We start from the raw sequence: 25,603 nt of genomic DNA, 5'->3' as shown, positions 1-25,603 counted from the left end.
ATGAATAGGTTCTCTCCTCAGTGAACTTTCAGTCGCCAAGTGTGTGTGTTGCAGTCTGACTGTCTTGCTCATACCTTTTGCAGAGCCTGGCACAGTTTCTAATGATGGTACCCCCAAAATACTTGAATAAATGAATGAGATGGCACTGCCTGTAGGTTAATCCACCTGGGACTCCCATAAAAGTCTGAAAGTTAACATCTTAACTTTCTCCTCTCCCACCTTAAACCTCTTTTATTCTTATTTTGTTGTGTCACATTACCGTCTACCAAATGTCCCAGTTGGAAAGCTTGATGTCACCCTTTCCTCTTTACCTTAGTTCCCTGATGAGTATTTCTCAAATTGGTCTCTATCTCAGGCCTCTTTTTAATCCAATCTTTTGGTAATTCTTCCATTAGAATTTTCTTCCTAAATATCACAGCTGATCATTGCCTTCTGCACTAATTCCCATAGACTATGAGATAAACTCTAAACTTAGAGGTTGCCCGCCTAGGCTTACTGAAATTACTCTCCCTCAAATCCTTAACAATCTCCGGGTAACTAATTTAGTGGGTGTTTTCTTTGCTCTTTTATTTGGTATGTAATGATATGTAATGTAAGCACTGTTTACCACTTTTTTCTTCTTGATATTCTCTTATATGTATAGATGTCTCTCACACAGGTTTGGTTTGTTACCATTTAGTGAGGGAGAACACATACTATGGGATATCTTAGTAAGAGGGTGTTAGGACCTATTTGGGTAATTTTGGGAAGGAAGCAGAGGTTTGCTTTAGATTGAATGTTGTCAGAAAGGGGCAATTCTTTTTTTTTTTTATACAGCAGGTTCTTACTAGTCATCAATTTTATACACATCAGTGTATACGTGTCAATCCCAATCGCCCAATTCAGCACACCACCATCCCCACCCCCCCGGGGTTTTCCCCCCTTGGTGTCCATACATTTGTTCTCTACATCTGTGTCTCAACTTCTGCCCTGCAAACCAGTTCATCTGTACCATTTTTCTAGGTTCCATATACATGGGTTAATATATGATATTTGTTTTTCTGTTTCTGACTGACTTCACTCTGTATGACAGTCTCTAGGTCCATCCATTTCTCAACAAATGACTGGATTTCGTTCCTTTTTATGGCTGAGTGATATTCCATTGTATATATGTACCACAATTTCTTTATCCATTCGTCTGTCGATGGGCATTTAGGTTGCTTCCATGACCTGGCTATTGTAAACAGTGCTGCAGTGAACATTGGGGTGCATGTGTCTTTTTGAATTATGGTTTTCTCTGGGTATATGCCCAGTAGTGGGATTGCTGGATCATATGGTAATTCTATTTTTAGTTTTTCCAAGAGGGTTCTCTTTTCTCCACACCCTCTCCAGCATTTGTTGTTTGTAGATTTTCTGATGGTGCCCATTCTAACTGGTGTGAGGTGATACCTCATTGTAGTTTTGATTTGCATTTCTCTAATAATTAGTGATGTTGAGCAACTTTTCATGTGCTTCTTGGCCATCTGTATGTCTTCTTTGGAGAAATGTCTATTTAGGTCTTCTGCCCATTTTTGGATTGGGTTGTTTGTTTCTTTAATATTGAGTTGCATGAGCTGTTTATATATTTTGGAGATTAATCCTTTGTCCCTTGATTCGTTTGCAAATATTTTCTCCCATTCTGAGGGTTGTCTTTTCGTCTTGTTTATGGTTTCCTTTGCTGTGCAAAAGCTTTTAAGTTTCATTAGGTCCCATTTGTTTATTTTTGTTTTCATTTCCATGACTCTAGGAGGTGGTTCAAAAAAGATATTGCTGTGATTTATGTCAAAGAGTGTTCTTCCTATGTTTTCCTCTAAGAGTTTTATAGTGTCCGGTCTTACATTTAGGTCTCGAATCCATTTTGAGTTTATTTTTGCATATGGTGTTAGGGAGTGTTCTAATTTCATTCATTTACATGTAGCTGTCCAGTTTTCCCAGCACCACTTATTGAAGAGACTGTCTTTTCTCCATTGTATATCTTTGCCTCCTTTGTCATAGATTAGTTGACCATAGGTGTGTGGGTTTATCTCTGGGCTTTCTATCTTGTTCCATTGATCTATGTTTCTGTTTTTGTGCCAGTACCATATTGTCTTGATTACTGTAGCTTTGTAATATAGTCTGAAGTCAGGGAGTCTGATTCCTCCAGCCCCGTTTTATTCCTTCAAGACTGCTTTGGCTATTCGGGGTCTTTTGTGTCTCCATACAAATTGTAAGATGATTTGTTCTAGTTCCGTAAAAAATGCCATTGGTAGTTTGATAGGGATTGCATTGAATCTGTAGATTGCTTTGGGTAGTATAGTCATTTTCACAATATTGATTTTTCCAATCCAAGAACATGGTATATCTCTCCATCTGTTGGTATCATCTTTAATTTCTTTCATCAGTGTCTTATAGTTTTCTGCATACAGGTCTTTTGTCTCCCTAGGTAGGTTTATTCCTAGGTATTTTATTCTTTTTGTTGCAATGGTAAATGGGAGTGTTTCCTTAATTTCTCTTTCAGGTTTTTCATCATTAGTGTATAGGAATGCAAGAGATTTCTGTGCATTAATTTTGTATCCTGCAACTTTACCAAATTCATTGATTAGCTCTAGTAGTTTTCTGGTGGCATCTTTAGGATTCTCTATGTATAGTATCATGTCATCTGCAAACAGTGACAGTTTTACTACTTCTTTTCCAATTTGTATTCCTTTTATTTCTTTTTCTTCTCTGATTGCCGTGGCTAGGACTTCCAAAACTATGTTGAATAATAATGGTGAGAGTGGACATCCTTGTCTCATTCCTGATCTTAGAGGAAATGCTTTCAGTTTTTCACCATTGAGAATGTTTACTGTGGGTTTGTCGTATATGGCCTTTATTATGTTGAGGTAGGTTCCCTCTGTGCCCACTTTCTGGAGAGTTTTTATCATAAATGGGTGTTGAATTTTGTCAAAAGCATTTTCTGCATCTACTGAGATGATCATATGGTTTTTATTCTTCAATTTGTTAATATGGTGTATCACATTGATTGATTTGCGTATATTGAAGAATCCTTGCATCCCTGGGATAAATCCCACTTGATCATGGTGTATGATCCTTTTAGTGTTTTGTTGGATTCTGTTTGCTAGTATTTTGTTGAGGATTTGTGCATCTATATCCATCAGTGATATTGGTCTGTAATTTTTTTTTTTGTAGTATCTTTGTCTGGTTTTGGTATCAGGGTGATGGTGGCCTCATAGAATGAGTTTGGGAGTGTTCCTTCCTCTGCAATTTTTTGGAATAGTTTGAGAAGGATGGGTGTTAGCTCTTCTCTAAATGTTTGATAGAATTCACCTGTGAAGCCATCTGGTCCTGGACTTTTGTTTGTTGGAAGACTTTTAATCACAGTTTCAATTTCATTACTTGTGATTGGTCTGTTCATATTCTCTATTTCTTCCTGATTTAGTCTTGGAAGGTTATACTTTTCTAAGAATTTGTCCATTTCTTCCAGGTTGTCCATTTTATTAGCATAGAGTTGCTTGTAGTAGTCTCTTAGGATGCTTTGTATTTCTGCGGTGTCTGTTGTAACTTCTCCTTTTTCATTTCTAATTTTATTGATTTGAGTCCTCTCCCTCTTTTTCTTGATGAGTCTGGCTAATGGTTTATCAATTTTGTTTATCTTCTCAAAGAAGCAGCTTTTAGTTTTATTGATCTTTGCTATTGTTTTCTTTGTTTGTATTTCATTTATTTCTGCTCTGATCTTTATGATTTCTTTCCTTCTGCTAACTTTTGGTTTTGTTTGTTCTTCTTTCTCTAGTTCCTTTAGGTGTAAGGTTAGATTTGAGATATTTCTTGTTTCTTGAGGTAGGCTTGTGTAGCTATAAACTTCCCTCTTAGAACTGCTTTTGCTGCATCCCATAGGTTTTGGATCATCGTGTGTTCATTGTCATTTGTTTCTAGGTATTTTTTGATTTCCTCTTGGATTTCTTCAGTGATCGCCTGGTTATTTAGTAATGTATTGTTTAGCCTCCATGTGTTTGTGTTTTTTACGCTTTTTTCCCTGTAATTCATTTCTAATCTCATAGTGTTGTGGTCAGAAAAGATGCTTGATATGATTTCAATTTTCTTAAATTTACTGAGGCTTGATTTGTGACCCAAGATGTGATCTATCCTGGAGAATGTTCTGGGCACACTTGAGAAGAAAGTGTAATCTGCTGTTTTGGATGGAATGTCCTATAAATATCAATTAAATCTATCTGGTCTATTGTGTCATTTAAGCCTTCTGTTTAAGGCTTCTATTTATTTTCATTTTGGATGATCTGTCCATTGGTGTAGGAGAGGTGTTAAAGTCTCCCAGTATTATTGTGTTACTGTCAATTTCCTCTTTTATAGCTGTTAGCAGTTGCCTTATGTATTGAGGTGCTCCTATATTGGGTGCATATATATTTATAATTGTTATATCTTCTTCTTGGATTTATCTCTTGATCATTATGTAGTGTCCTTCCTTGTCTCTTGTAACATTCTTTATTTTAAAGTCTATTTTATCTGATATGAGTATAGCTACTCCAGCTTTCTTTTGATTTCCATTTGCATGGAATATCTTTTTCCATCCCCTCATTTTCAGTCTGTATGTGTCCATAGGTCTGAAGTGGGTCTCTTGTAGACAGCATATATATGGGTGTTGTTTTTGTATCCATTTAGCGAGCCTGTGTCTTTTGGTTGGAGCATTTAATCCATTCGCGTTTAAGGTAATTATCGATATGTATGTTCCTATTACCATTTTCCTAATTGTTTTGGGTTTGTTTTTGTAGGTCCTTTTCTTCTCTTGTGTTTCCCACTTAGAGAAGTTCCTTTAGCATTTGTTGTTTGGTGGAGCTGGTTTGGTGGTGCTGAATTCTCTTAGCTTTTGCTTGTCTGTAAAGCTTTTGATTTCTCCATCAAATCTAAATGAGATCCTTGCCGGGTAGAGTAATCTTGGTTGTAGGTTCTTCCCTTTCATCACTTTAAGTATATCATGCCACTCCCTTCTGGCTTGTAGAGTTTCTGCTGAGAAATCAGCTGTTAACCTTATGGGAGTTCCCTTGTATGTTATTTGTCGTTTTTCCCTTGCTGCTTTCAATAATTTTTCTTTGTATTTAATTTTTGCCACTTTGATTACTATGTGTCTCGGCGTGTTTCTCTTTGGGTTTATCCTGTATGGGACTCGCTGCGCTTCCTGGACTTGGGTGGCTATTTCCTTTCCTATGTTAGGGAAGTTTTCGACTATAATCTCTTCTAATATTTTCTCTGGTCCTTTCTCTCTTCTCCTTCTGGGATGCCTACAATATGAATGTTGTTGCGTTTAATGTTGTCCCAGAGGTCTCTTAGGTTTTCTTCATTTCTTTTCATTCTTTTTTCTTTATTCTGTTCTGTAGCAGTGAATTCCACCATTCTGTCTTCCAGGTTACTTATCCATTCTTCTGCCTCAGTTATTCTGCTATTGATTCCTTCTAGTGTAGTTTTCACTTCAGTTATTGTATTGTTCATCTGTTTGTTTGTTCTTTAATTCTTCTAGGTCTTTGTTAAACATTTTTTGCATCTTCTCGATCTTTGTCTCCATTGTTTTTCCGAGGTCCTGGATCATCTTCACTATCATTATTCTGAATTCTTTTTCTGGCAGGTTGCCTATCTCCGCTTCATTTAGTTGTTTTTCTGGGGTTTTATCTTGTTCCTTCATCTGGTACATAGCCCTCTGCCTTTTCATCTTGTCTATCTTTCTGTGAATGTCCGAAAGGGGCAATTCTATCATTTGACATCTTAATAAATGTTATAAGGAGGGCACAGTAAAGCAGAGGAAAAGCTATAATTGGTAAAGCAGTAGCAGTCACTCATTTAGTTAGGAGGATGTTTGGTATTTTATGTTGCTAAGTGAACTTACCTGAAATGGATGTTCTGTGTGTTTATGCCCAGGAAAAAAATATGCTTTCCCTGAAAGCATCAGATCTGTTTGGGTTATTCATTTGGATGTTATCATTGAAGTTCAGGTATGAGCCTTAGAACAGTTCCTGGACTGTAGGGGCTGCTGGGTCACCCCCACCCCCCCACCAGTCCTTACTTTTGGCCAAGGGCAGACAGAGTTGGTCTGCAGGGCACTAAGTCACATTGTTGATGTCTTCACTTTGGCTGGGATTTTGCTGATCAGGATCAGAGGAGTGGCCATTCAGTATAGTCTGTAGTTGAATCAGGCTTGTTAAATCTCTCTTCCTGTGTTGTAAGATGAGTGGTTGAACCGTCTAATGTGTGACAGTGGTTATTCAATAACACTAAGACTGGACAGGATGTATACCGACTATAACACCCAAGTCCTGTGGTTTCCCTTCTACTTCTTTGTCCTTTTCCTAACTCATCCTTTACCATCTCCATATCTAATCCATTTCAAAGACCTATAAACTTTAACCTTGTAAATCTCAAATAGGGTTTGTTCTCATTATATTATTCGCAGTAGTTACTTATCTAACATGTATTTTTTCTGGAAGACACATCATGGCCTTCGTGTATTTAGGAACACTAGATAGCACTTCATCACCACGCTTGAGGGTCATTTTAAACAGCACAATTACCAACAAAAAGCACAAACGTGCAAAAGAAAAAACAACAAAAAACGTGGCACCAGATAGACTGAGAAGAGGATGCTTGTTTACAGTATGAGAGCTGAAATAGGCAGAGTGTCACCTGGTGCAGTGTCAGCTGGGAGTGTGTGCGGAATGTGTGCTTTGGGTGATTCAAATATTTCCTGGTTCTTCGCATGTCTGCAAATGTCATGAAAGCGCTGGAGAATTGATTTGGGGGTTACAACAAATTTTACTCTGCTAATAATGAGAACTGACTGTGTGTCCATTTTTTCCATCTCCATTTACTGTCGTAACCCTTATTCTGGCTACCATCATTTCTCACTTAATCTGCTCCCATAGCTCTCCTAACTGTTCTCTATCCAGTCTGCTAAATGAAGTTTGGTTCTCTCAAACTGTTTTCCACAGTGTAGCTGGAGTAATACTTCTGAAATGCAAATCTGATCATTCCATTTACCCCCCCATCTCTACCTCAGATGAGTAGCTTTCCATCACTTTTATTTTATTATTATTATTATTTTTTAATTTTAAAAAACTGTCTGGCCACGCTGCGCGGCATGTGGATCTTAGTTCCCGGACCAGGGATCGAACCTGCTCCACCTGCATTGGAAGCGTGGAGTGTTAACCAGTGGACTGCCAGGGAAGTCCCTCCCATCACTTTTATTTATTTATTTATTTTAAAACATCTTTATTGGAGTATAATTGCTTTACAATGGTGTGTTAGTTTCTGCTTTATAACAAAGTGAATTAGCTATACATATACATATATCCCCATATCCCCTCCCTCTTACATCTCCCACCCTCCCTATCCCACCCCTCTAGGTGGTCACAAAGCACCGAGCTGATTCCCTGTGCTGTGTGGCTGCTTCCCACTAGCTATCTATTTTACATTTGGTAGTGTATATATGTCCGTGCCACTCTCTCACTTCATCCCAGCTTACCTTTCCCCCACCCCGTGTCCTCAAGTCCATTCTCTGCGGCTGCGTCTTTATTCCTGTCCTGCCCCTAGGTTCTTCAGAACCATCCTCCCATCACTTTTAGAATAAAGACTAGAATCCTAGTAAGATCTTCAAATCTCTTTAATCTTTTGGCCCCTGCCTACTTGGCCATAACCTCCCCACTCCCCACACACAGTTCCTTTTCATGCTTAAGATCTCAGTCTTCCCTGATACACAACTTTCATTCCAGTCTAGGTCATGTTACTTTGTTATCCCATTATCTTTTCTTTGTGCCACATTCCTTTCCTTCATAGCATTTATCTCAGTTCATAACTACATATGTAAGTACTCATATATGTAGTTTTAAAAAATCAATATGCCTCTATTCAACTGTTATGTAAGTTCCAAGGTAGCAGGAAGCAATTGTGTTTGCTTTTGCCAGCCCTTGTATCCATAGCACCTAGCACAGTACCTGACAAATAAAAGGTTCTCAGTACATAGTGAATGAGTATATACAACCTTTCCCATCTTGACCTCAGCCTACATTTCCATCTTCCTGTTAGGTTTCTATTTCCCTGTGCCTCAGACACGCTGAATTGCTTCACTCTGAGGTATTATGCCCCTCACCACCACCACCACCATGCACACAAATACACTTAAAATCCCGAACTAGCTTTCCCCATGCAAGCCCTGGTAATCCTTTGAGATCCAAACTAACTATCGGTTCTTTGGTGTGATCATTGCCAAACACCCTTGAGTGTTTTAGAAAATTTGTGTGAGATTCTTCCATTTACCTGTCTGCTGTGTTAGATGAATAAGTTAAGAGGAGGGGACTGAGTATAAATTTATCATCTCAGTCCTTAGCCCCATACCTAAAGCAGTAAATGCCTAAGAGATGTTTTACAAATTGACTTTTGAATCTTCCATAGACAGCTTTCAAACTGGTCAAACAACTTCCTTATAAGATTTATAGTGCAAACCTTTTAACACATGAACAGAAGGAACTTTCTGGTTTCAGGGTCACAATTAAGTTCTTCTTATAACCTCATAGTATCTCGATCCAGGTTTTCTGAGTTTTAAAAATATTATCTATTGCTAATTTTGCTGGTGCTCATTTCAACTTTTAAAAAATGTTTAACCGTTAATTACTGATTTTTGAAAATCAGTAGACTTCTTTATTAGAGTATAAGCTCTCTGAGGCTAGGAGTCAAGAGACTCCTATCTTATCTGTTCTTTGCTCATAGTCCAGCCTTCGTAGCATCATTACAGGCAGTGAATAAATAAATGGTAAATAAAGGAAGGATTCTGTGTACCGGTATAGTTTCTTCAGAACTATAAAGTAACTTTTTTTTTTTTTTATTGGGATTACATGCTTTTTTTACTTAAATTGATGATCACTCTGTTTTCTCTTCAACCAGATGATTAACATTTCAGGGGTTCTTAGAGGTCCTAACTGGTATGGTTGTTTAATGGATTTTATCTAAGTAAAATAGTTAAGGTGCTTTTCATGCTTTGTGTGTAGAAGTGCCTGTATTAGTGTTCTGTTCAGTTTGTTTTTTTAACTTTCTGGAATATTGTGTGGTTTTAATTTCATTTTGTCATCATATAAAATGGGGAGCGGCTTCCAATTAGGAGAACAATGTTAGTTTTTAAAAGTCCCATGCTTAATTTACCTTGTATTATCCCAATTGGAACGTATGCTTTTCTTTATAAGCAGTTAAATAAGACTTGATAAGAACTGTGCTAGCGCATAGTTTAAAACTTTGTCCTTTGGTAGTGGTTCTTAAGGAAAGGGGGCTGGATGTCAGTTGGAATAACTTTTTGGAATCACCATTTCATCGTTTTGAAAATACATTTGATCCTGTTGGTGGGAGTTGGGGTGGAGGTGAGAATTTGCATTTTGGAATTTTCCCAGTGATTTGTAATATGTAACCCCCAATCCAACACAACAGTATTACACAGGAAGGTATTCTTAATGTTAGTTAAAGACTTCTAGATAAAATTCAAATCACATGCAAAGAAAAAGTAAAGAGAAGCTTTTCTTTCCCTAAAAGCAGTGATGCAATTACAGCTGACCCCTGAACAATGGGTTTGATCTGTGTGGGTCCACTTATATGGGAAATGTTTTCAATAAATACGTACTACATGTACTACACGATCTGTGGTCAGTTGAATCTGCAGATGCGGAAGTGCAGATGTGAACGGTGACTGTAAAGTTATACATGGATTTTTAGCGAGGTGGGGGGAGGGTGACCCCCTTGACCCCCACGTTGTTCAGTGGTCAACTTTATTAGAATGAAAGAGCATTCATTGAAGGTCCGGTCAGTAAATTTGAAATCAAGACTAACCCGGGGAAAATAATTTTAGCCATGATACCTTATTTAGAAGAGTAGATCAGGACTTAGATATGAATGATAGCATTGGATTTGAAAACGGTGATTTTTTTTATTAGTGCTTAAAAAATTTTAATTACCAACAAATTTTAATTTTTTCGTAGGTTTATGGCTACAAATGATTTGATGACAGAACTGCAGAAAGATTCCATCAAGTTGGATGATGATAGTGAAAGGAAGGTAGTGAAAATGATTTTGAAGTTACTGGAAGATAAAAATGGAGAGGTACAGAATTTAGCTGTCAAATGGTAAGTTGTTTTTTACTTGCTTCCTACCGCCTTCACTTTCCGTTAAAAAATTCAGTATAACTGGTAAATTATCTTAGTCTTGTACTATGTCTTTCTGGAGTTTTTCTTTAGAATTTGTAGGTGATTTGGTTTAGTATTTGTACTTGGTACATGAGACACATTTCCTTATATGTAGTTTCTGTATTGGCTGGACATGTTATTTTAATTCTTATGAAATACATGTAGGAAACTCCAGAAAGAGTAGTTCTCTTACTTGTTTGGCCAGGTTTTTAAGCTAGGTTAAAAGGCCTGTCCATCTCTGCATTAGTTAAAAGGCTCTCCATCTCTGTATTCCGGGGAGGAGGGGTGGTTTTAAGAACCAATGACAAGGAAGTAAAAAATAAGACTTGATAAAGGATAACAACAGTTAAAACCATAGTTAAATTAACACTGATGATACAATAGTTAGAAAGAATCTTTCCTAAAAATTGAGAATTTCAGTTACCTTTGTGTGTATGGGGGAATTGATGGCATCTTGTTAGGTGTGATTTTGACAGCTGGACTGTTATTCTTAGTTAAAGGTACAGAATTTGAGTTCTTGGTAAATTGTATTAGTGCATCTATTTAATTTATGCGTACCAAATATTAGAAACCCTTAAAAATTTACAAGTAAGTTATTAGTAAGTATAACTTCTGGTTTCATATAAAAATTAAAGTATAGAATTTTATGTCATTTTGTATGGCATATAATATCTGGTATCAATTTAAATAAAGTCTTGTCATTATTACCTTTGTTGGATTTTCTTTTTTTTTTTTTTTTTTTTTTAAGAAATTCACGTTCTTTTATTTATTTATTTATGACTGTGTTGAGTCTTCGTTTCTGTGTGAGGGCTTTCTCTAGTTGCGGCAAGTGGGGACCACTCTTCATCGCGGTGTGCGGGCCTCTCACCATCGCGGCCTCTCTTGTTGCGGAGCACAGGCTCCAGACGCGCAGGCTCAGTAATTGTGGCTCACGGGCCCAGTTGCTCCGTGGCATGTGGGATCTTCCCAGACCAGGGCTCGAACCCGTGTCCCCTGCATTGGCAGGCAGATTCTCAACCACTGCGCCACCAGGGAAGCCCGTTGGATTTTCTTATAAAGGTTTTACATTTATTTTAGGCTAAGGTTTTACATATCTGCTGTAAAAACAGGCAAAAGTATGAGAAATCATTGGTCAGCATAGAATTTCTAGACATGTAGTACAACTTTCTTTAACTTGGGACATTAGCAAGTTTAAAATCAAACGGGTCTTCAGAAAATGGTAAGTTGCAGAATAATGCGAATGAGTCTAGTTTTACTTAATTATTTTTCATCTTCTGTTTCTTTTGCCATGTGCTTATTAATAAACAAAATTGTTTGGTTCAAATTATGTGCTGAGCAATAAGCAGCCTTTAAAAATGGTAATAAAATGTAGGCTTTGTCCCAGATTGAGAGGTGAGAGGTACGAGGTACACAGGTCTTCTTTATTCACTTGAGTATGAATCTTGTTAGAAACCTGAGCGTTTGAGCTTTTGATGATCTTTTATACTTAAAATTTAACAGGTTGGGGGGAAAATGACGTATATTCAGGAAAATAAGAAAGGAATTAAGATATTAACAAAAGTAATATATTAGGTGATAAAACCCAAGAACTGATTCTTGGAGGAGGGAAAATCCTAATAGATAGAAATTGGAAAATTTATCAAAGACTCATCACCCAAAAGAAACTCATGCCCAGAAATCTTTCACACAACTCTTTGAAACCTCAAAGAGCAGATAATTCCAGTATAGATAGTTTTTGAACTATTGCAGAACATAAAGTATGAAAACCTTGCAGTCTTTTTTTTAAACCAAATACTGATGATAAATTCTGACTAAATACAATACTAAAAAAGAAAACTACACACCAGTTTCATTTAATTGTTCAAAATAAAATCCAACAAAGTATACTTTGACCAAGTGAGGTTCATTTATCCCAGGAGTATAAGGACAGTTTAATATTATGTGCTTTATTAATATTTTTATTCCATCATGTTAGTAGATCAGAGGAAGAAAAATATAATGTAAACAATAAGAATTCAGTGAAGGAACTGGATGTAAAATTAATGAACAAAAATAAGTAGCCTTCACATAAGCAAATAACCAGTTAGAAGATATGGAAGCAAATGTCCATTTATTATAGTAACAGAAAGACAAAATGCCTAGCAATAAGTGTGACAAGAAATGTTACATTGGTGACCTTGGGTGAGGGTGTTGCGTGGTTTAAGGTAAGGTTATAATTTTCTTTTTAAAAACTTTCTTTTATAGAAGAAAAACTTTACTCTTGACCAATAACAAAAACGTACTTGCAGAAAAATGTACTTGGAACCAATGGAAAGACATCTCAGGTCCTTGGATAGGATAACTCAACAGGGTTGTCAGTTCTCTCCAGGTTATTTTAATGCTAACTTAATTCTAAAAATCAGTAAGTTTTTTCCACAAGCTAGACAAGTTGATTCTAAAGTATATTTTGGTGGAAGGGAGAAGAGGGACAGGGTATTTGCTCAAGATAGACAAAAAATTCCCTGAAAATTTCTGGAGTTGGAGGTGTGTTGGCTAGCCCTACTAGATACGAAAACATACTCTTATGTTGATCTAAGGAAAGCAGTGCGGTAGTGAGGCATTAATAGACCAGTAGTGTAAAATGGAATGGAAAGTATTCGATACATGATGCAGTTGGTGGCATCATGAGAAAAGCTGGACCTTTTTTCAAAGCACTGGATAACCATTTGAGAAAGATAAAATTGTGTCCTTACCTCACAACTTCCCTACTTAAGGTCAACATTGTTCACCTTAAATTGGTTTTATGTTGGATGTATTAGTGTTTTGTGACTTTTTATTACTGATTAGTAGTTCATTGACAGCACAATGATATCTTCCTAGGTTTGGCTATTGTGAATAAAGAGACAGTGAACATTCTTGTGTGAGTCCTTTTCAGGACCTGTGTCTTTATTTCTTAGGAAGAGTGAAATTGCTGTTGTCCATTTAGATTTTTAAGAAACTGTGGAATTGTTTGCCAAAGTATTTTTACCATTTTACATGAAAGTACCAGTTTTTCCACATTATCATCAGCAGTTGGTTGTGTCACTCTTCTTTTTTTTTTTGGGCCGCGGCATGCGGGATCTTAGTTCCCCTACCAGGGGTGGAAGCGCGGAGTCTTAACCACTGGACCACCAAGGAAATCCCAGTTGTGTCACTCTTTAGTTTTAGCTATTCCAGTTGGTGTATAGGTGTAGTTTTAATTTACATTTCCCTGATGACTAATGATGTCTAATGTTATTTTGTTTATTGGCTATTTATTTATTTTTTTTGTGGACTTTTCACTGTTTTTAAAGTTGAGGCTGTCTTTTTACTGTTGAATTATAGGAGTTCATATATTCTGGATATAGGTCCTTTGGCACATATATGTCTTATAGTATTTTCTCCCAATTTGATGATCTTAAGTTTTTAATTTATTTTAAAATTTAGTTTGGTTTGATTTAATTTATAAATTAATTTCAACTTTTATGGTTATTGCTTTCTGTGCTGAAGAAATCTTTGTTTATGTTGCAAAGATTTTTCTCTTGTGTTTTCATCTAAAAGCTTTGTAGTTTCAGCTTTTATTTTTAGTCCTGTGATCTAGAATTAATTTTTGTCAAGTGGGAATTGAGCTGTTTTTTTTCCATATGGAAATACAGTTGTTGAAGTACCAATTTATTGAAAACATCTTCGTTTTGGTACTGAATTGCTTTGACATCTCTGTCAAAGTCAGTTGACTATAAAAGTGTAAGTCTATTTCTAGACTCTATTCTGTTCCACTGATCTATTTGTCTGTTCTAATGCCAGTACCATACAGTTTTATTAGCATAGCTCAGGCTTTTTCAGGCTTGGCGCTGTTGAGTTTTGGGGCCAGATAATTCTTTGTTATGGTGAGGTATCTTGTGTATTGCGTGTGTTGTTGGATGTTTAGCAGTATCTAAGCCTTTACCCACTATTTTTGCCAGTAGCATTCCTTCATCCTCCAGTAGGAACAACCAAAAATGTCTCCAGACTTTGCCAAATGTCTGTTGAAGGGCAAAAGTCATCCCTGGTTGAGAAACGCTGGTGTAGATCTATAGAAGTCTGAAGTAAGGTAGTGTAAGTTCTCTAGCTTCATTCTTTTCTCAAGAATATTTTGATTTTTTAAGTTCTCTGTATTTCCATGTAAATTTTAGAATGTTAATTTCTGTTTTTAAAAGTAAGCTTGCTCAAATTTTGATTGAGATTGTGTTGACGCTATAGAAATATTAGAAGAGAATCAACAATTAACAATACTGAATCTTTTAACTGCAAACCGTAGTATCTCATAATTATTACTGTAATTTTTGTTGATTCCTCGGGATAGTCTGTCTAAACTCGTCATCAGTGAATATCCCCCTCTTTCGATCCTGATTTTGGTAATTTGTGATTTCTCTTTTTTTTCCCCCTCAATTCATTAATCAGGGATTTATCAACTTTACTAATCTTATCAAAGAACTGACTTTAGGGTTTGTTATTTTCCCTATTGTCTGTTGCCTTATTTAACTGATTGCTTCTCTTTTATTATTCCTTCCTTTCCACTCATTTTTTTCCTTTCTAATTCTTAAACATTTAAAGGTATATATTCTCCTCTAAGTAAATTGTGGTATTTTTATTATCATTCAGTTTGAAATATTTTTAATCTCCATTGTGATTATTTAGAAGCAATTTTCAAATACTTGGAGGCTATCTAGATCTTTATTTTTATTTTTAATGGTTTCTAACTTAATTGCATATGGTCAGAGAACCATACTCTCTAAGGTTTCAGGGAAGTTTATTTCTTTGTTTTGGTTTCTTTTGTCTGCTCATTGAGATTGGTTTTATGGTTCAGCATATGATAGGTCTTGGTGGACGTGGACGTTCCCTGTCCACTTGACAGCGTATTCTACAGTAGTTGGGTATGGTATATTATAAATGGTAGGTCAGGGTAGCTGGTAGTGTTGTTCAGATTTATATCCTTTGTGATTTTTTTTTCTTTTCTTAATATTAAATACTGAGAAAAGAGTGTTAAAATTTCCAACTATAGTTGTCAATTTATCTGTTTTTCTCTTTAATGCCAATTTTTGCTTCATGTATTTTAAAGTTGTATGATTAGGGGCATACGCATTTATAATTATGTCTTCCTAATGTTTGATGTTTTTATGAGTATAAAATGTTTCTTTTTAAATACATTTGGAATATATTTTTCCTTGGAATATATTTTTTCTTATGTTCATATAGCTGCTCCAGTTTTTTTTTTAAGATTAGTGTATTCTTCTATTTCAGTTTTTAATCTGTGTTTGTATTTGTTTATTTTTTGGCTGCATTGGGTCTTTGGTGCTGCTCACACGGGCTTTCTCTAGTTGAGGCGAGTGGGGGCTATTCTTCGTTGCGGTGCACCAACTTCTTTCTCATTGCGGTGGCTTCCCTTGTTGCGGAGCACCGGCTCTAGGTGTGCGGGCTTCAGTAGTTGTGGCACGTGGGCTCAGTAGCTGTGGCTCATGGGCTCTAGAGCGCAGGCTCAGTGGTTGTGGTGCATGGGTTTAGTTGCTCCGCAGCATGTGGGATCTTCCCGGACCAGGGATCGAACCTGTGTCCCCTGCATTGGCAGGCGGATTCTTAACCACTGTGCCAGCAGGGGAGTCCTGTGTTTTAAAATTATGTGTCTTGTAGACAGCAGATGGTTGGGTCTTGCTTTTTTTCCTTCTATTCAGTTTCATAATTTCTTCCCGTTGATATGAGTGTTTTAGTCCATTGTTGTTTATTGTAAGTATTGATGTAGTTAGATTTAGGTGTGCCATTTTACTTTTTTTCATTTGTTTCTTTTGTTGTGTGTTTTTTTGGGGGGGGTGTTTTTAATTGTTTTTTTCATGCCTTCTTTTGGGTTAATCAGATATTTTATAGCAGCAGTTCTCAAAGTTTGATTTGGGGGTCCCTGGGACATCTGTGACCATGAAGGTTCAAAACTGTAATATGAGTAATACTAAGGTGTTATTTACCCTTTGATGCTCTTTTTCCCATAAGTATACGGTATAATTTCCACAGGCTACGTGACATGTTATATCACAAAAAATTGAATGCAAAAGCAGATGTGAGAATCCAGTTGTTTTAAGCCGAAACATTAATTTGCAAAAATGTGAAACAGCTATTTTTCTCATTTTTTGTTATTTGGAAAATATAGTTATTCCTTAAAAATGTTAAATTTATGTTAACATGTGCCTTTATTATTGTTACTTTTAATTTTTAATGTGGTAAGCATTGACAGATACATACAGCCCACATAAAGAAAAATTCTTTGGGGTCTTCATTGATTTTCAGAGTGTTAAAAGGGTTCCTGAAATCAAAAGTTGGGAAGTGTCTTGTTTTATAATATTTAATTTTGATTTCGTCTTTTGACTTTTCATATACATCATCTTTGTGTTATTTTTAAAATTGTCACTCTAGGCTATGGATTATAAATTGCATCTTAAATTTACCACAGTCTTAAAAGTTAATATTGTACCACTTGATATAAATTATGTAAACCTTGAAGTAACATTTTTCCATTTACCTTCCTCCTGGCTATGTGCTACTATTGTTTTTTAAATTTGTGTGTGTGTGTCCATAATACAGTATTATTGATAGTTGGGAGAAAAAATATATAGTCTCTTAAATGTAGCCTTTTCTACACATTTACCATTTCTAGTGATCTTTATTCCTTTCTGTAAATCTGAGTCATCATCTGGTTTAATTTTCCTTTAGCCTAAAGAACTTCCCTTGTCAATTTCTGTAGTATAGGTCTGGTTGCCATGTAGTCTCAGCTTTTATCTGAAGTTGTCTTTAATATAAATTTTTATTATTCTTCATTTTTAAAGGGTGATTTCATGGAATATGGAATTCTGGGTAGACACTTTTTATCCATCTGGTTTTTTTCTTTTTTTAAATTAATTAATTAATTTATTTATTTTTGGCTGTGTTGGGTCTTCATTTCTGTGCGAGGGCTTTCTCTAGTTGTGGCAAGCGGGGGTCACGCTTCATCGCGGTGCGCGGGCCTCTCACTGTCGCGGCTTCTCTTGTTGCGGAGCACAGGCTCCAGACACGCAGGCTCAGTAGTTGTGGCGCATGGGCCTAGTTGCTCCGCGGCACGTGGGATCTTCCCAGATCAGGGCTCAAACCCATGTTCCCTGCATTGGCAGGCAGATTCTCAACCACTGCACCACCAGGGAAGCCCCATCTGTTTTTAGTTCCATCATTATGCATTCAAATTGTTGTTTTCTAAAATACAGTTTTAGAGATTTTGTAATTGTTATCTGCAGGAGGTTTAGTCCAGCAGAGCTATTTTGCCATTTTAGAAGCTAGAAGTCTTTAAATTCATTTTTGGAATTCCTTTTATTTTCAATCCCAATTTGTATTATTTCACATTAGGTCTCTACATATATGCCGTGTCCCTTATTATCATTTCCATCCATTTGGATTGAGCTGTTCATGGATTTCTCCAACTTCTCTGTTTATTTTTCTTCTTTCTTAATTCTCCAAATCATACTGCCTTCTACTTTTCTAGTCAAGCAGTCAGCTGTTATTTATTGAGAATCTGTATGTGAAACATTGATCTGAGCATTTATCAAATTAAATTATTTTCATCATGTCACTAATGCTTGAGAAAATGCATTGGCTCCCAACTTTACCATATCACATTTAAATTCATTGGCCTAACTTTAAAGATTCTCCTTAATGTCCCAGGTGTTTGCCTTTCCTATTTTGTGTTTCATCTGTCTTTTGCATCAAGCAATTCTTTTGACTTCTCATTTCTTTCAGCATGTATTCTATTCATTCTAGTCTCTCATTTGAAATGCTCTTTTTTTCTAACTATACCCCATAAATACAAGTACCTAAAAACTTGTCTCCGAGGTGCAGTCTCCTGTCTGTAAATAAATACTAACATTGAATTTAAAAGTTTTTTTTATTTTTTTTAATTGTGCAGAGTAGTGGATGCCTGCATAATTTCTAAAGTAGTTATGTGAGTTCCTTACCTCACCAACCAGATGGTAAATTTTTGAAGATGGGGGCCATACTTTTGTTATTCAATACAGTCTTGAATACAGTGGCTCCTCAATGAATAGTCATGCACCAAACATTATCTCCGATGTGCTAAATTCTGTGGAAAGGACACAGTGGAAGAGCTTTTCCCAGTTACTTGATGCTTTTAAAATTTAAACAAGAAAATAAAAAGAATATAAATTTTTTGATTCATGAGTTGGAGTTGGTGATAGATGGTAGGAAGGAAGGGTCACAGTTGGCAAAATGTGATATACTGGATGGAATTTCTATTGCAGGTAAATCATAGGATCCTTGTTAGGAGCAGACTCCTAATTAGCCTTTTTATTATTAAAAGATGTTGTGTGTATTTGAAGTGTTTGGCGGGAGAGGGTGAAAGCATCCTGAGTTTCATGATACTGTGATGAAAGTAAGTGGGAAAAAAGTGGGAACTGCAAAGAGCTTATTAAGAATTTTTTTAACACTCTTATTCGTATACTATCTATGTTACAGGCATAGCATTTATTTCGTGTTGACAGTTGCTAGGCAGAAAAGTTAATGTTTTCACTCATCTGTTTTTCTGTTTTTGTTTATCTAGATTAAAAAAATGTTTTTTCTTTTTTATGTTACAGTCTTGGCCCTTTAGTGAGTAAAGTGAAAGAATACCAAGTAGAGACAATTGTAGATACCCTCTGCACTAACATGCTTTCTGATAAAGAGCAACTTCGAGATATTTCGAGTATTGGCCTTAAAACAGTAATTGGAGAACTCCCTCCAGCTTCCAGTGGTAAGCAAGAATGCTTTTTTCTCCTATTTCCCTTTTATGAATGGAGGTATTTCTCCTCCACCTTTTTTTTTTTTTCCTCCTGACCAGGGAGGGAGAGAGGTATCTATCCCTAAAAGATCTTTGTAAGCATCCCTTTGAATAGTGAAGAAAAAAAAGTCTGGAGTCTTATTTTTGCTTAAAAATATTATTTTGATTGAATTTAAGTATCTCTTTGGAATACCAGTTCTGAAGGATTTTTATGTTGGAGCAAGATTTTATATTGTATTAACGTGACTTGCAGAATAGAGTTAAGCTAGCCTATGCAATGAGAGAGAAGATAACCAAAATCATGAGTTATTTCCGATTAGCTTTCTATTTTCAGTGTTAGTTTTGCTTTGCTTTAGAATTTATGATGTAAAACTTAGCACCATTAAGACAGCTGTGAAAGAGTTCAGTTTACTAGTATATTTAATTAAGGCTGAGCCTTTTATAGCTACTTATAATTTTTTTTAAATTTAAAACTACAATTAACGAATTTGTCAAGTAATTAGCTTTTGACCTCTGACAGATGTTTATGTAATGTAAGTTTTAGAATTTGTCTTGACTGCTAAGCTATAGGCTAAAATTGCAGGCTAAAGTTACTGTCTCATCTGCAAATGGGGTGAAATTACTCTCTCTTTCATGGAAAGATATATATTGGTAATAATGTAGTCTTAGTATGTAGTTTTCACTCATTTACTTAATAAATATTTATTATTCTCTATGCTAGGTATCATGCTAGATAGTGCGTGTATATTATTTCACTTTGTCTAAAAATGTCAGTCATATGGGAGGTCTTAATGTAGATTGTTGATAAGGGAACTGAAATTCAGAGATTAAGTTAATTCATCCAAAGTTTTGATTACCTGGTTGGATGAAGATTCATACCCATTATCTTTTTTTTTAAAATTAATTAATTTATTTATTTTTTGGCTGTGTTGGGTCTTCGTTTCTGTGCGAGGGCTTTCTCTAGTTGCGGCAAGCGGGGGCCACTCCTCACCGCGGTGCGTGGGCCTCTCACCATCGCGGCCCCTCCCGTTGCAGAGCACAGGCTCCAGACGCGCAGGCTCAGCAGCCGTGGCTCACTGACCCAGTTGCTCTGCGGCATGTGGGATCCTCCCAGACCAGGGCCCGAACCCATGTCCCCTGCATTAGCAGGCAGACTCCCAACCACTGTGCCACCAGGGAAGCCCCCCATTATCTTTTAATGCAAAGGTGATGGGTTTTTTTCACTATATCATGCCAATGTTACTTTATTTCACCAACTCTGAAGTATGTTATTTATAGTTGTATTAGCTACATTGATATTTTCCTCATTTTTTCCCTCATTGAAACATGTTTGTTTTTAGCTGATTTCTGGCTCTAACAAGAATTCTATTAACCATTCAGATTTTTACTTTCACAGTTTCTTGTTTCCTTTTTTTTCCTCCCTGGTCAGTAACAACACAGATCTACTTTAAAATAGTCATAATCTTTATTGATGAGTCTCCTGGAACAACATTTCTACTTTGTTTGGATTGGAAAGGATCTTATTAGGTTATTAGTAAAGAGGACTTAAATAGAGAAAAATGTCATCGCTGCTTTCCAACCTAGAGGTGTAAGCACTACAGTTACTATTAGCTCCATAGCTGGCATTTGTGCCAGTGCACAGAAATAGTTGTCCAGTAGAGTTTACTGAATCGATACTGTTTTCCCTGTGTCATGTACTTCTGCAGCGGGGTCTAATTCTTACTTATGTCTAGTAAATTATTTGATTGAAAAACAACGTGTTTTGAAACATATTTTTCTTTTTTAAGATTTTTTTTGATGTGGACCATTTTTAAAGTCTTTGTTGAATTTGTTACAATATTGCTTCTGTTTTATGTTTTGGTTTTTTGGCCTCGAGGCATGTAGGATCTTAGCTCCCCAACCAGGAATCGAACCCTTGCCACCTGCGTTGGAAGGCGAAGTCTTAACCACTGGACCGCCAGGGAAGTCCCTTGAAACATATTTTTCTGACATGGATCTCTTGAGTCAGTTTTAAAATCAAGTTTAGAGTTGCTGAATATTTGCTAACTAGCATGAATATGAGGTGGAATTCAACATACTTGCCTTGAAATCATAATCGGTTTCTTATTCATGCAGGCTCTGCATTAGCTGCTAATGTATGTAAAAAGATTACTGGGCGTCTTACCAGTGCAATAGCAAAGCAGGAAGATGTCTCTGTTCAGCTAGAAGCCTTGGATATTATGGCTGATATGTTGAGCAGGTAAACATGACTATTGTTTGTATTACTTATAATACAAATCTTTGTGCATTTGTTAAGAACCCTTTCTGATAAATATAATAAAACTTGGTCTAAAATTATTCATGTTTAAATTGTGTCTGTTTTATAAATGTGTGTGGTTAGGAGTGAGGGAAGAAAAAAGCTAATTATATTATCATGTAATGCTGCATAGCAAGCATATTTCTTGTAGTTTTGAAAAATAATAAAATTTGTGATTTAAATATTTCAGCAGAGTTTTTATATTTTGTTTTACTCTTTGGTATTCTTGAATACAATGATCTACTTGGATAAGGAGATGTGCTGGTAGGAGTGGCAAGTTTTCCAGTTAAAATAATGCTGGTATTCTTCAGCAACCATGTTTTTAGAGCATGTGTTGTGAGGGTGGAAGGAACTTGGCTTTATATATTTGTTGCTTTTCTACTTTTCCTTTGGAAGTCAAACTTCGGAAGATAGAAAGAGATCTAAGCAAGTCCAAGGGGGAAGTAACCTTAAAAGACCTGTCAGCTTCAGTTTGTCCCTGATTCTTATAATCATTATATGTCATCATTATTTGTCTGTTATTTGTGGCTAATTCACTTGAACTTGAAAATAATCAAGTGCCTTCATGTGGTACAAATATATAGTAAAAGTGAAGAGCTATCATCCTAGCACACAAAGAGCTTATACTTTGCTATAGGAGGTAAGAACACAAATGGCTATAATGTAAGGCAGAATTGGACTAAATATTAACGGAGAGTATAGTGTATTTGGGGGTTTAAAATGGAAGGATCCAAGAAAGTTTGTTATGGAAACAGTGGCGTTTGAATTTAGTTTTGAAAAGTGGGTAGGACACTGGTGTCTATGCTTAAACATAGAATATATCAGAATATGTAAGTAGTCTTGAGTTGGGAAACATTGTATTCTAATTTTCCAGAATATAGAATGAATAGAAAAGTGGTAGGAGATCATTTTGATATATTGGAGTCTTGTTGAGGAGGGTGAGGAATTTATGCTTAATTTGATAAATAGTGAAAATTCAGTTAGACTTTGTCCTGTGTGTGACTTGATCACTAGCACTATCCTGGCAGGACACAGATGTTTGACTGCTGTTGAGTCATTGAACTGCACATGTGAAATGATTTGAAAGAGAGGGTTGGACCAACAAGATCGTTGAAACTTAGTGTGTAGATTTGTAGAGGAAAGACAATAGGGAGAAGGGGTAATCAAGAGATGGTCAGAGGGCCGACATTTCAGTAGTACTTGGACATCTTGTATTTATTTGTTTTCTTTTTATTTTATTTTAAGGCAAGGAGGACTTCTTGTTAATTTCCATCCTTCAATTCTGACCTGTCTGCTCCCCCAGTTGACCAGCCCTAGACTTGCAGTGAGGAAAAGAACCATTATTGCTCTTGGCCATCTGGTTATGAGCTGTGGAAATATAGTTTTTGTTGATCTTATTGAACATCTTTTGTCAGAGTTGTCCAAAAATGATTCCATGTCAACAACAAGAACCTACATACAATGTATTGCTGCTATTAGTAGGCAAGCTGGTCATAGAATAGGTAAGAAATATTTATGTATTGAAAAGTTTTCTTTAAAAAATATTAACAAATATTTATATATTGAAAAGTTTTCTTTAAAAAATATTAACAAATATTTATAAGAACTAATATGTTTTTCTTAGGTGAATACCTTGAGAAGATAATTCCTTTGGTGGTAAAATTTTGTAATGTAGATGACGATGAATTAAGAGAGTACTGCATTCAAGCCTTTGAATCATTTGTGAGAAGGCAAGTTTTTAAGATCTATATTTTTCAAATAAAAATTTTTCTTAAGAATAGAGTAATAATTAAGATCTAGATTAGGTGGGTGAGGAGAAATGGGTTTTACTGACAGCTGGGATTGAGTTTTGGATTTCAAATGTGTTTTAATTAAGTTTTTATTAAACAATAACTGATAACCAATACAGTATTTGAAGCGAATATCATCTTTATTTTAAAATAAAATCCTTACATTTATTTTGAAATGTTTCCTTCTTATTGTTAGGACTTTTCTTAAAAAACTTGGGAAAGGTATTTATAATTGTCTTTCAGTTTACTTTAATGATGTAGTCTTTATCCTGAGAGAGTTCCAGGATAAAATTAATCTGGTCAGAATTAATTAATTTGGTCAGAAATTAATCTGGTCAGTAATGTATACTAGTGAATTTCATATCTCTTCAACAGTTTTTGAGATGTGTTACAGCCATTTTGCTAGGGCAGTGATTCTCAGTTTTGGAACCTTGGTTCTAATAATAAAAACTGTATTTATGTACAAGAAGGCCATACTGGCTAAGTAGTGAGATTTGGGGTTTTTTTTTTTTTTTGCTTTTGGCTAGAATTGACAGTGTAGTAGCACAGTGTCTTGAGACTTCACTGTTGTTATTTTCAGTAATTATAAGTAGTTATTTGCCACTCATGGTTTTTGATAGGGAGCTTTTATAGTCATATCAAATTGTTAAAATCAGAAATTGTGGGATTCATTTCTGTCCTTTTAATTGAGAAATACAAATTATTTATTGTTGGGCATTTATTTATATGTTCTGTCTTTTCTCAACATAAAGTTAGAAGACCAAGCCTAGATGAATGTACACTGGCATTTTCACCAATAATCCTAGTTACTGAAGAATACATTTATCTGGACTTGGTGTTCTAGTCGTGTGTTGAGAAGATGGAGCATATTCAGATTTCTCTCTGTAGGACCCCACACTAACTACGTCATACCATTTATTATAGGAATCATCTGACTTCAGAGATGTTAAAGTGTGTGTGGGGGGGTGGAGTTCATCTTAAAATTGATTAAATAAGAGTAATGTGAAAAGTAAATCTTTTTTAAAACCTGAAGTCAGTGGGAGGGAAAGATGAAGGATCATTGGTGTTGAGGGCTGGAAACCACTTTACTATGTTAAAGGGAAGGGAAAAAAATCTGGTAATAAAGCAAAATTGGCAGATACTGAATCAAGGAGAAAAGTATAATTATTCAAGGCAGCTTTTGTTTTTTTCTTCAGATGTCCTAAGGAAGTATATCCTCATGTTTCTACCATTATAAATATATGTCTTAAGTATCTTACTTATGATCCAAATTATAATTACGATGATGAAGATGAAGATGAAAATGCCATGGATGCGGATGGTGGTGATGATGATGACCAAGGTATTTCAAATTAAGTAGAAGGAATTTGTTACATTTTCATGAAAGACCCAGTGTTATAGATGGAGGTGACTCTTACCCAGATTGTACTGTGTTTGTTTGTTTGTTTGTTTATGATAGTGAAAGTGGAAGTAACCACAATATTCAACAAGAGCGAATTGATTTAAAAAATTATGGTGCATCCATGTATTGAACTGCTATGCAACATGTTCAAAATCATGTTCTTGTTAAAGCAGTTAATAAGTTGAATGAAAAGTGGGTAGCAAAAATTACTCTGTCCCAGTTTTCTTTTTTTAAATATGGTGAAAAAAATGTTACTAGTGTTTTTCTCTTGGCAAGCAATTATAAGTGACTTTTGTTCTTTATTTTTCAAATTTTCTACAGTGTTTTTGTAAGGAGGGAAATGAATGTTATTTTAAAAATTATACCTATAGATAACATATTCATAGCAGTTTGGTTGGTTTCATACATAGTTACTTTAATGAGAAATCCTAAATATTGTTTGAGGCTCCATTTAACTTTCATGAATAATTTTAGCATTTCTGAGGCTCGTATGATTGATGTCATTGTGCTGTGATTTGTGGTATTTACTCTGGAAAGGAGTAGCACTTCAAGGACACAGGGTTGCTCATGTTTAGTTGTTTCTGCTAGTATTAAAAGAATCATAATAGAAATATTTAAGTTATTGGGTACATGCATCTGTGGATTTCCTGTTAATTATACTTTTAAGTTTGATTCTTTGAATGAATTTAGGTGATGACTTTGCTCTAAAGTCTGTAATTTCATCCATCTTTTTTTTTTTTAAAAAAGGTGCAAAAAACCTCTCTTAATCCCATTTTAGAGTCAAGCAGATACTGCCCAATTTCTTTCCACTACAACAGAACTCTTCAAAAGAATGAATGCTCTCCAGCTCCTTTTTTCCCCTTTTCTCTTAAATCCAGTCTTCCAGTGATTGCCAGTGACCTCAAATGTTTGAGTCTGCCTATTCCTCAGTTCTCAGCAGCATTTCTTTATTTAACTTCCAGGATACCGCACCCTCCTATCTTTGTGATTACTCCTTTTCAGTCTCTGTGCTGGTTCCTCTTCATCACCCTGACCACTATACTTTGGAGTATTTCTGGGCTTAGTCCTTGACTTCTCTGT

At 35.7% G+C, this 25,603-nt stretch overlaps 1 protein-coding gene across 4 annotated transcripts in view; it reads left to right on the top strand.

The window, feature by feature from the left end:
* CAND1 (cullin associated and neddylation dissociated 1) overlaps positions 1–25,603 on the top strand; it is a 43,230-nt gene that overhangs the window by 5,145 nt on the left and 12,482 nt on the right. Inside the window, exons 1-7 of one of the 4 annotated variants that reach the window (XM_082422682.1) lie at positions 10,025–10,157; positions 14,180–14,309; positions 18,854–19,008; positions 21,151–21,274; positions 22,577–22,833; positions 22,956–23,061; positions 24,318–24,463. In XM_082422682.1, coding sequence (XP_082278808.1) covers positions 18,924–19,008; positions 21,151–21,274; positions 22,577–22,833; positions 22,956–23,061; positions 24,318–24,463 — 718 coding nt within the window. In that variant the 5' untranslated portion in view covers positions 10,025–10,157; positions 14,180–14,309; positions 18,854–18,923. Of the gene's footprint in view, positions 1–10,013; positions 10,158–14,179; positions 14,310–18,853; positions 19,009–21,150; positions 21,275–22,576; positions 22,834–22,955; positions 23,062–24,317; positions 24,464–25,603 lie in introns of those variants that run through there. The other 3 variants (XM_082422680.1, XM_082422681.1, XM_082422683.1) reach the window with 3 other exon arrangements.

Source organism: Balaenoptera physalus, assembly GCF_965194825.1.
Source record: "Balaenoptera physalus genome assembly, chromosome: 13".
Taxonomy (NCBI): Eukaryota; Metazoa; Chordata; class Mammalia; order Artiodactyla; family Balaenopteridae; genus Balaenoptera; species Balaenoptera physalus.
The sequence above is the reverse complement of the archived record's forward strand: the minus strand, read 5'-3'. Positions and strand labels throughout refer to the sequence as shown.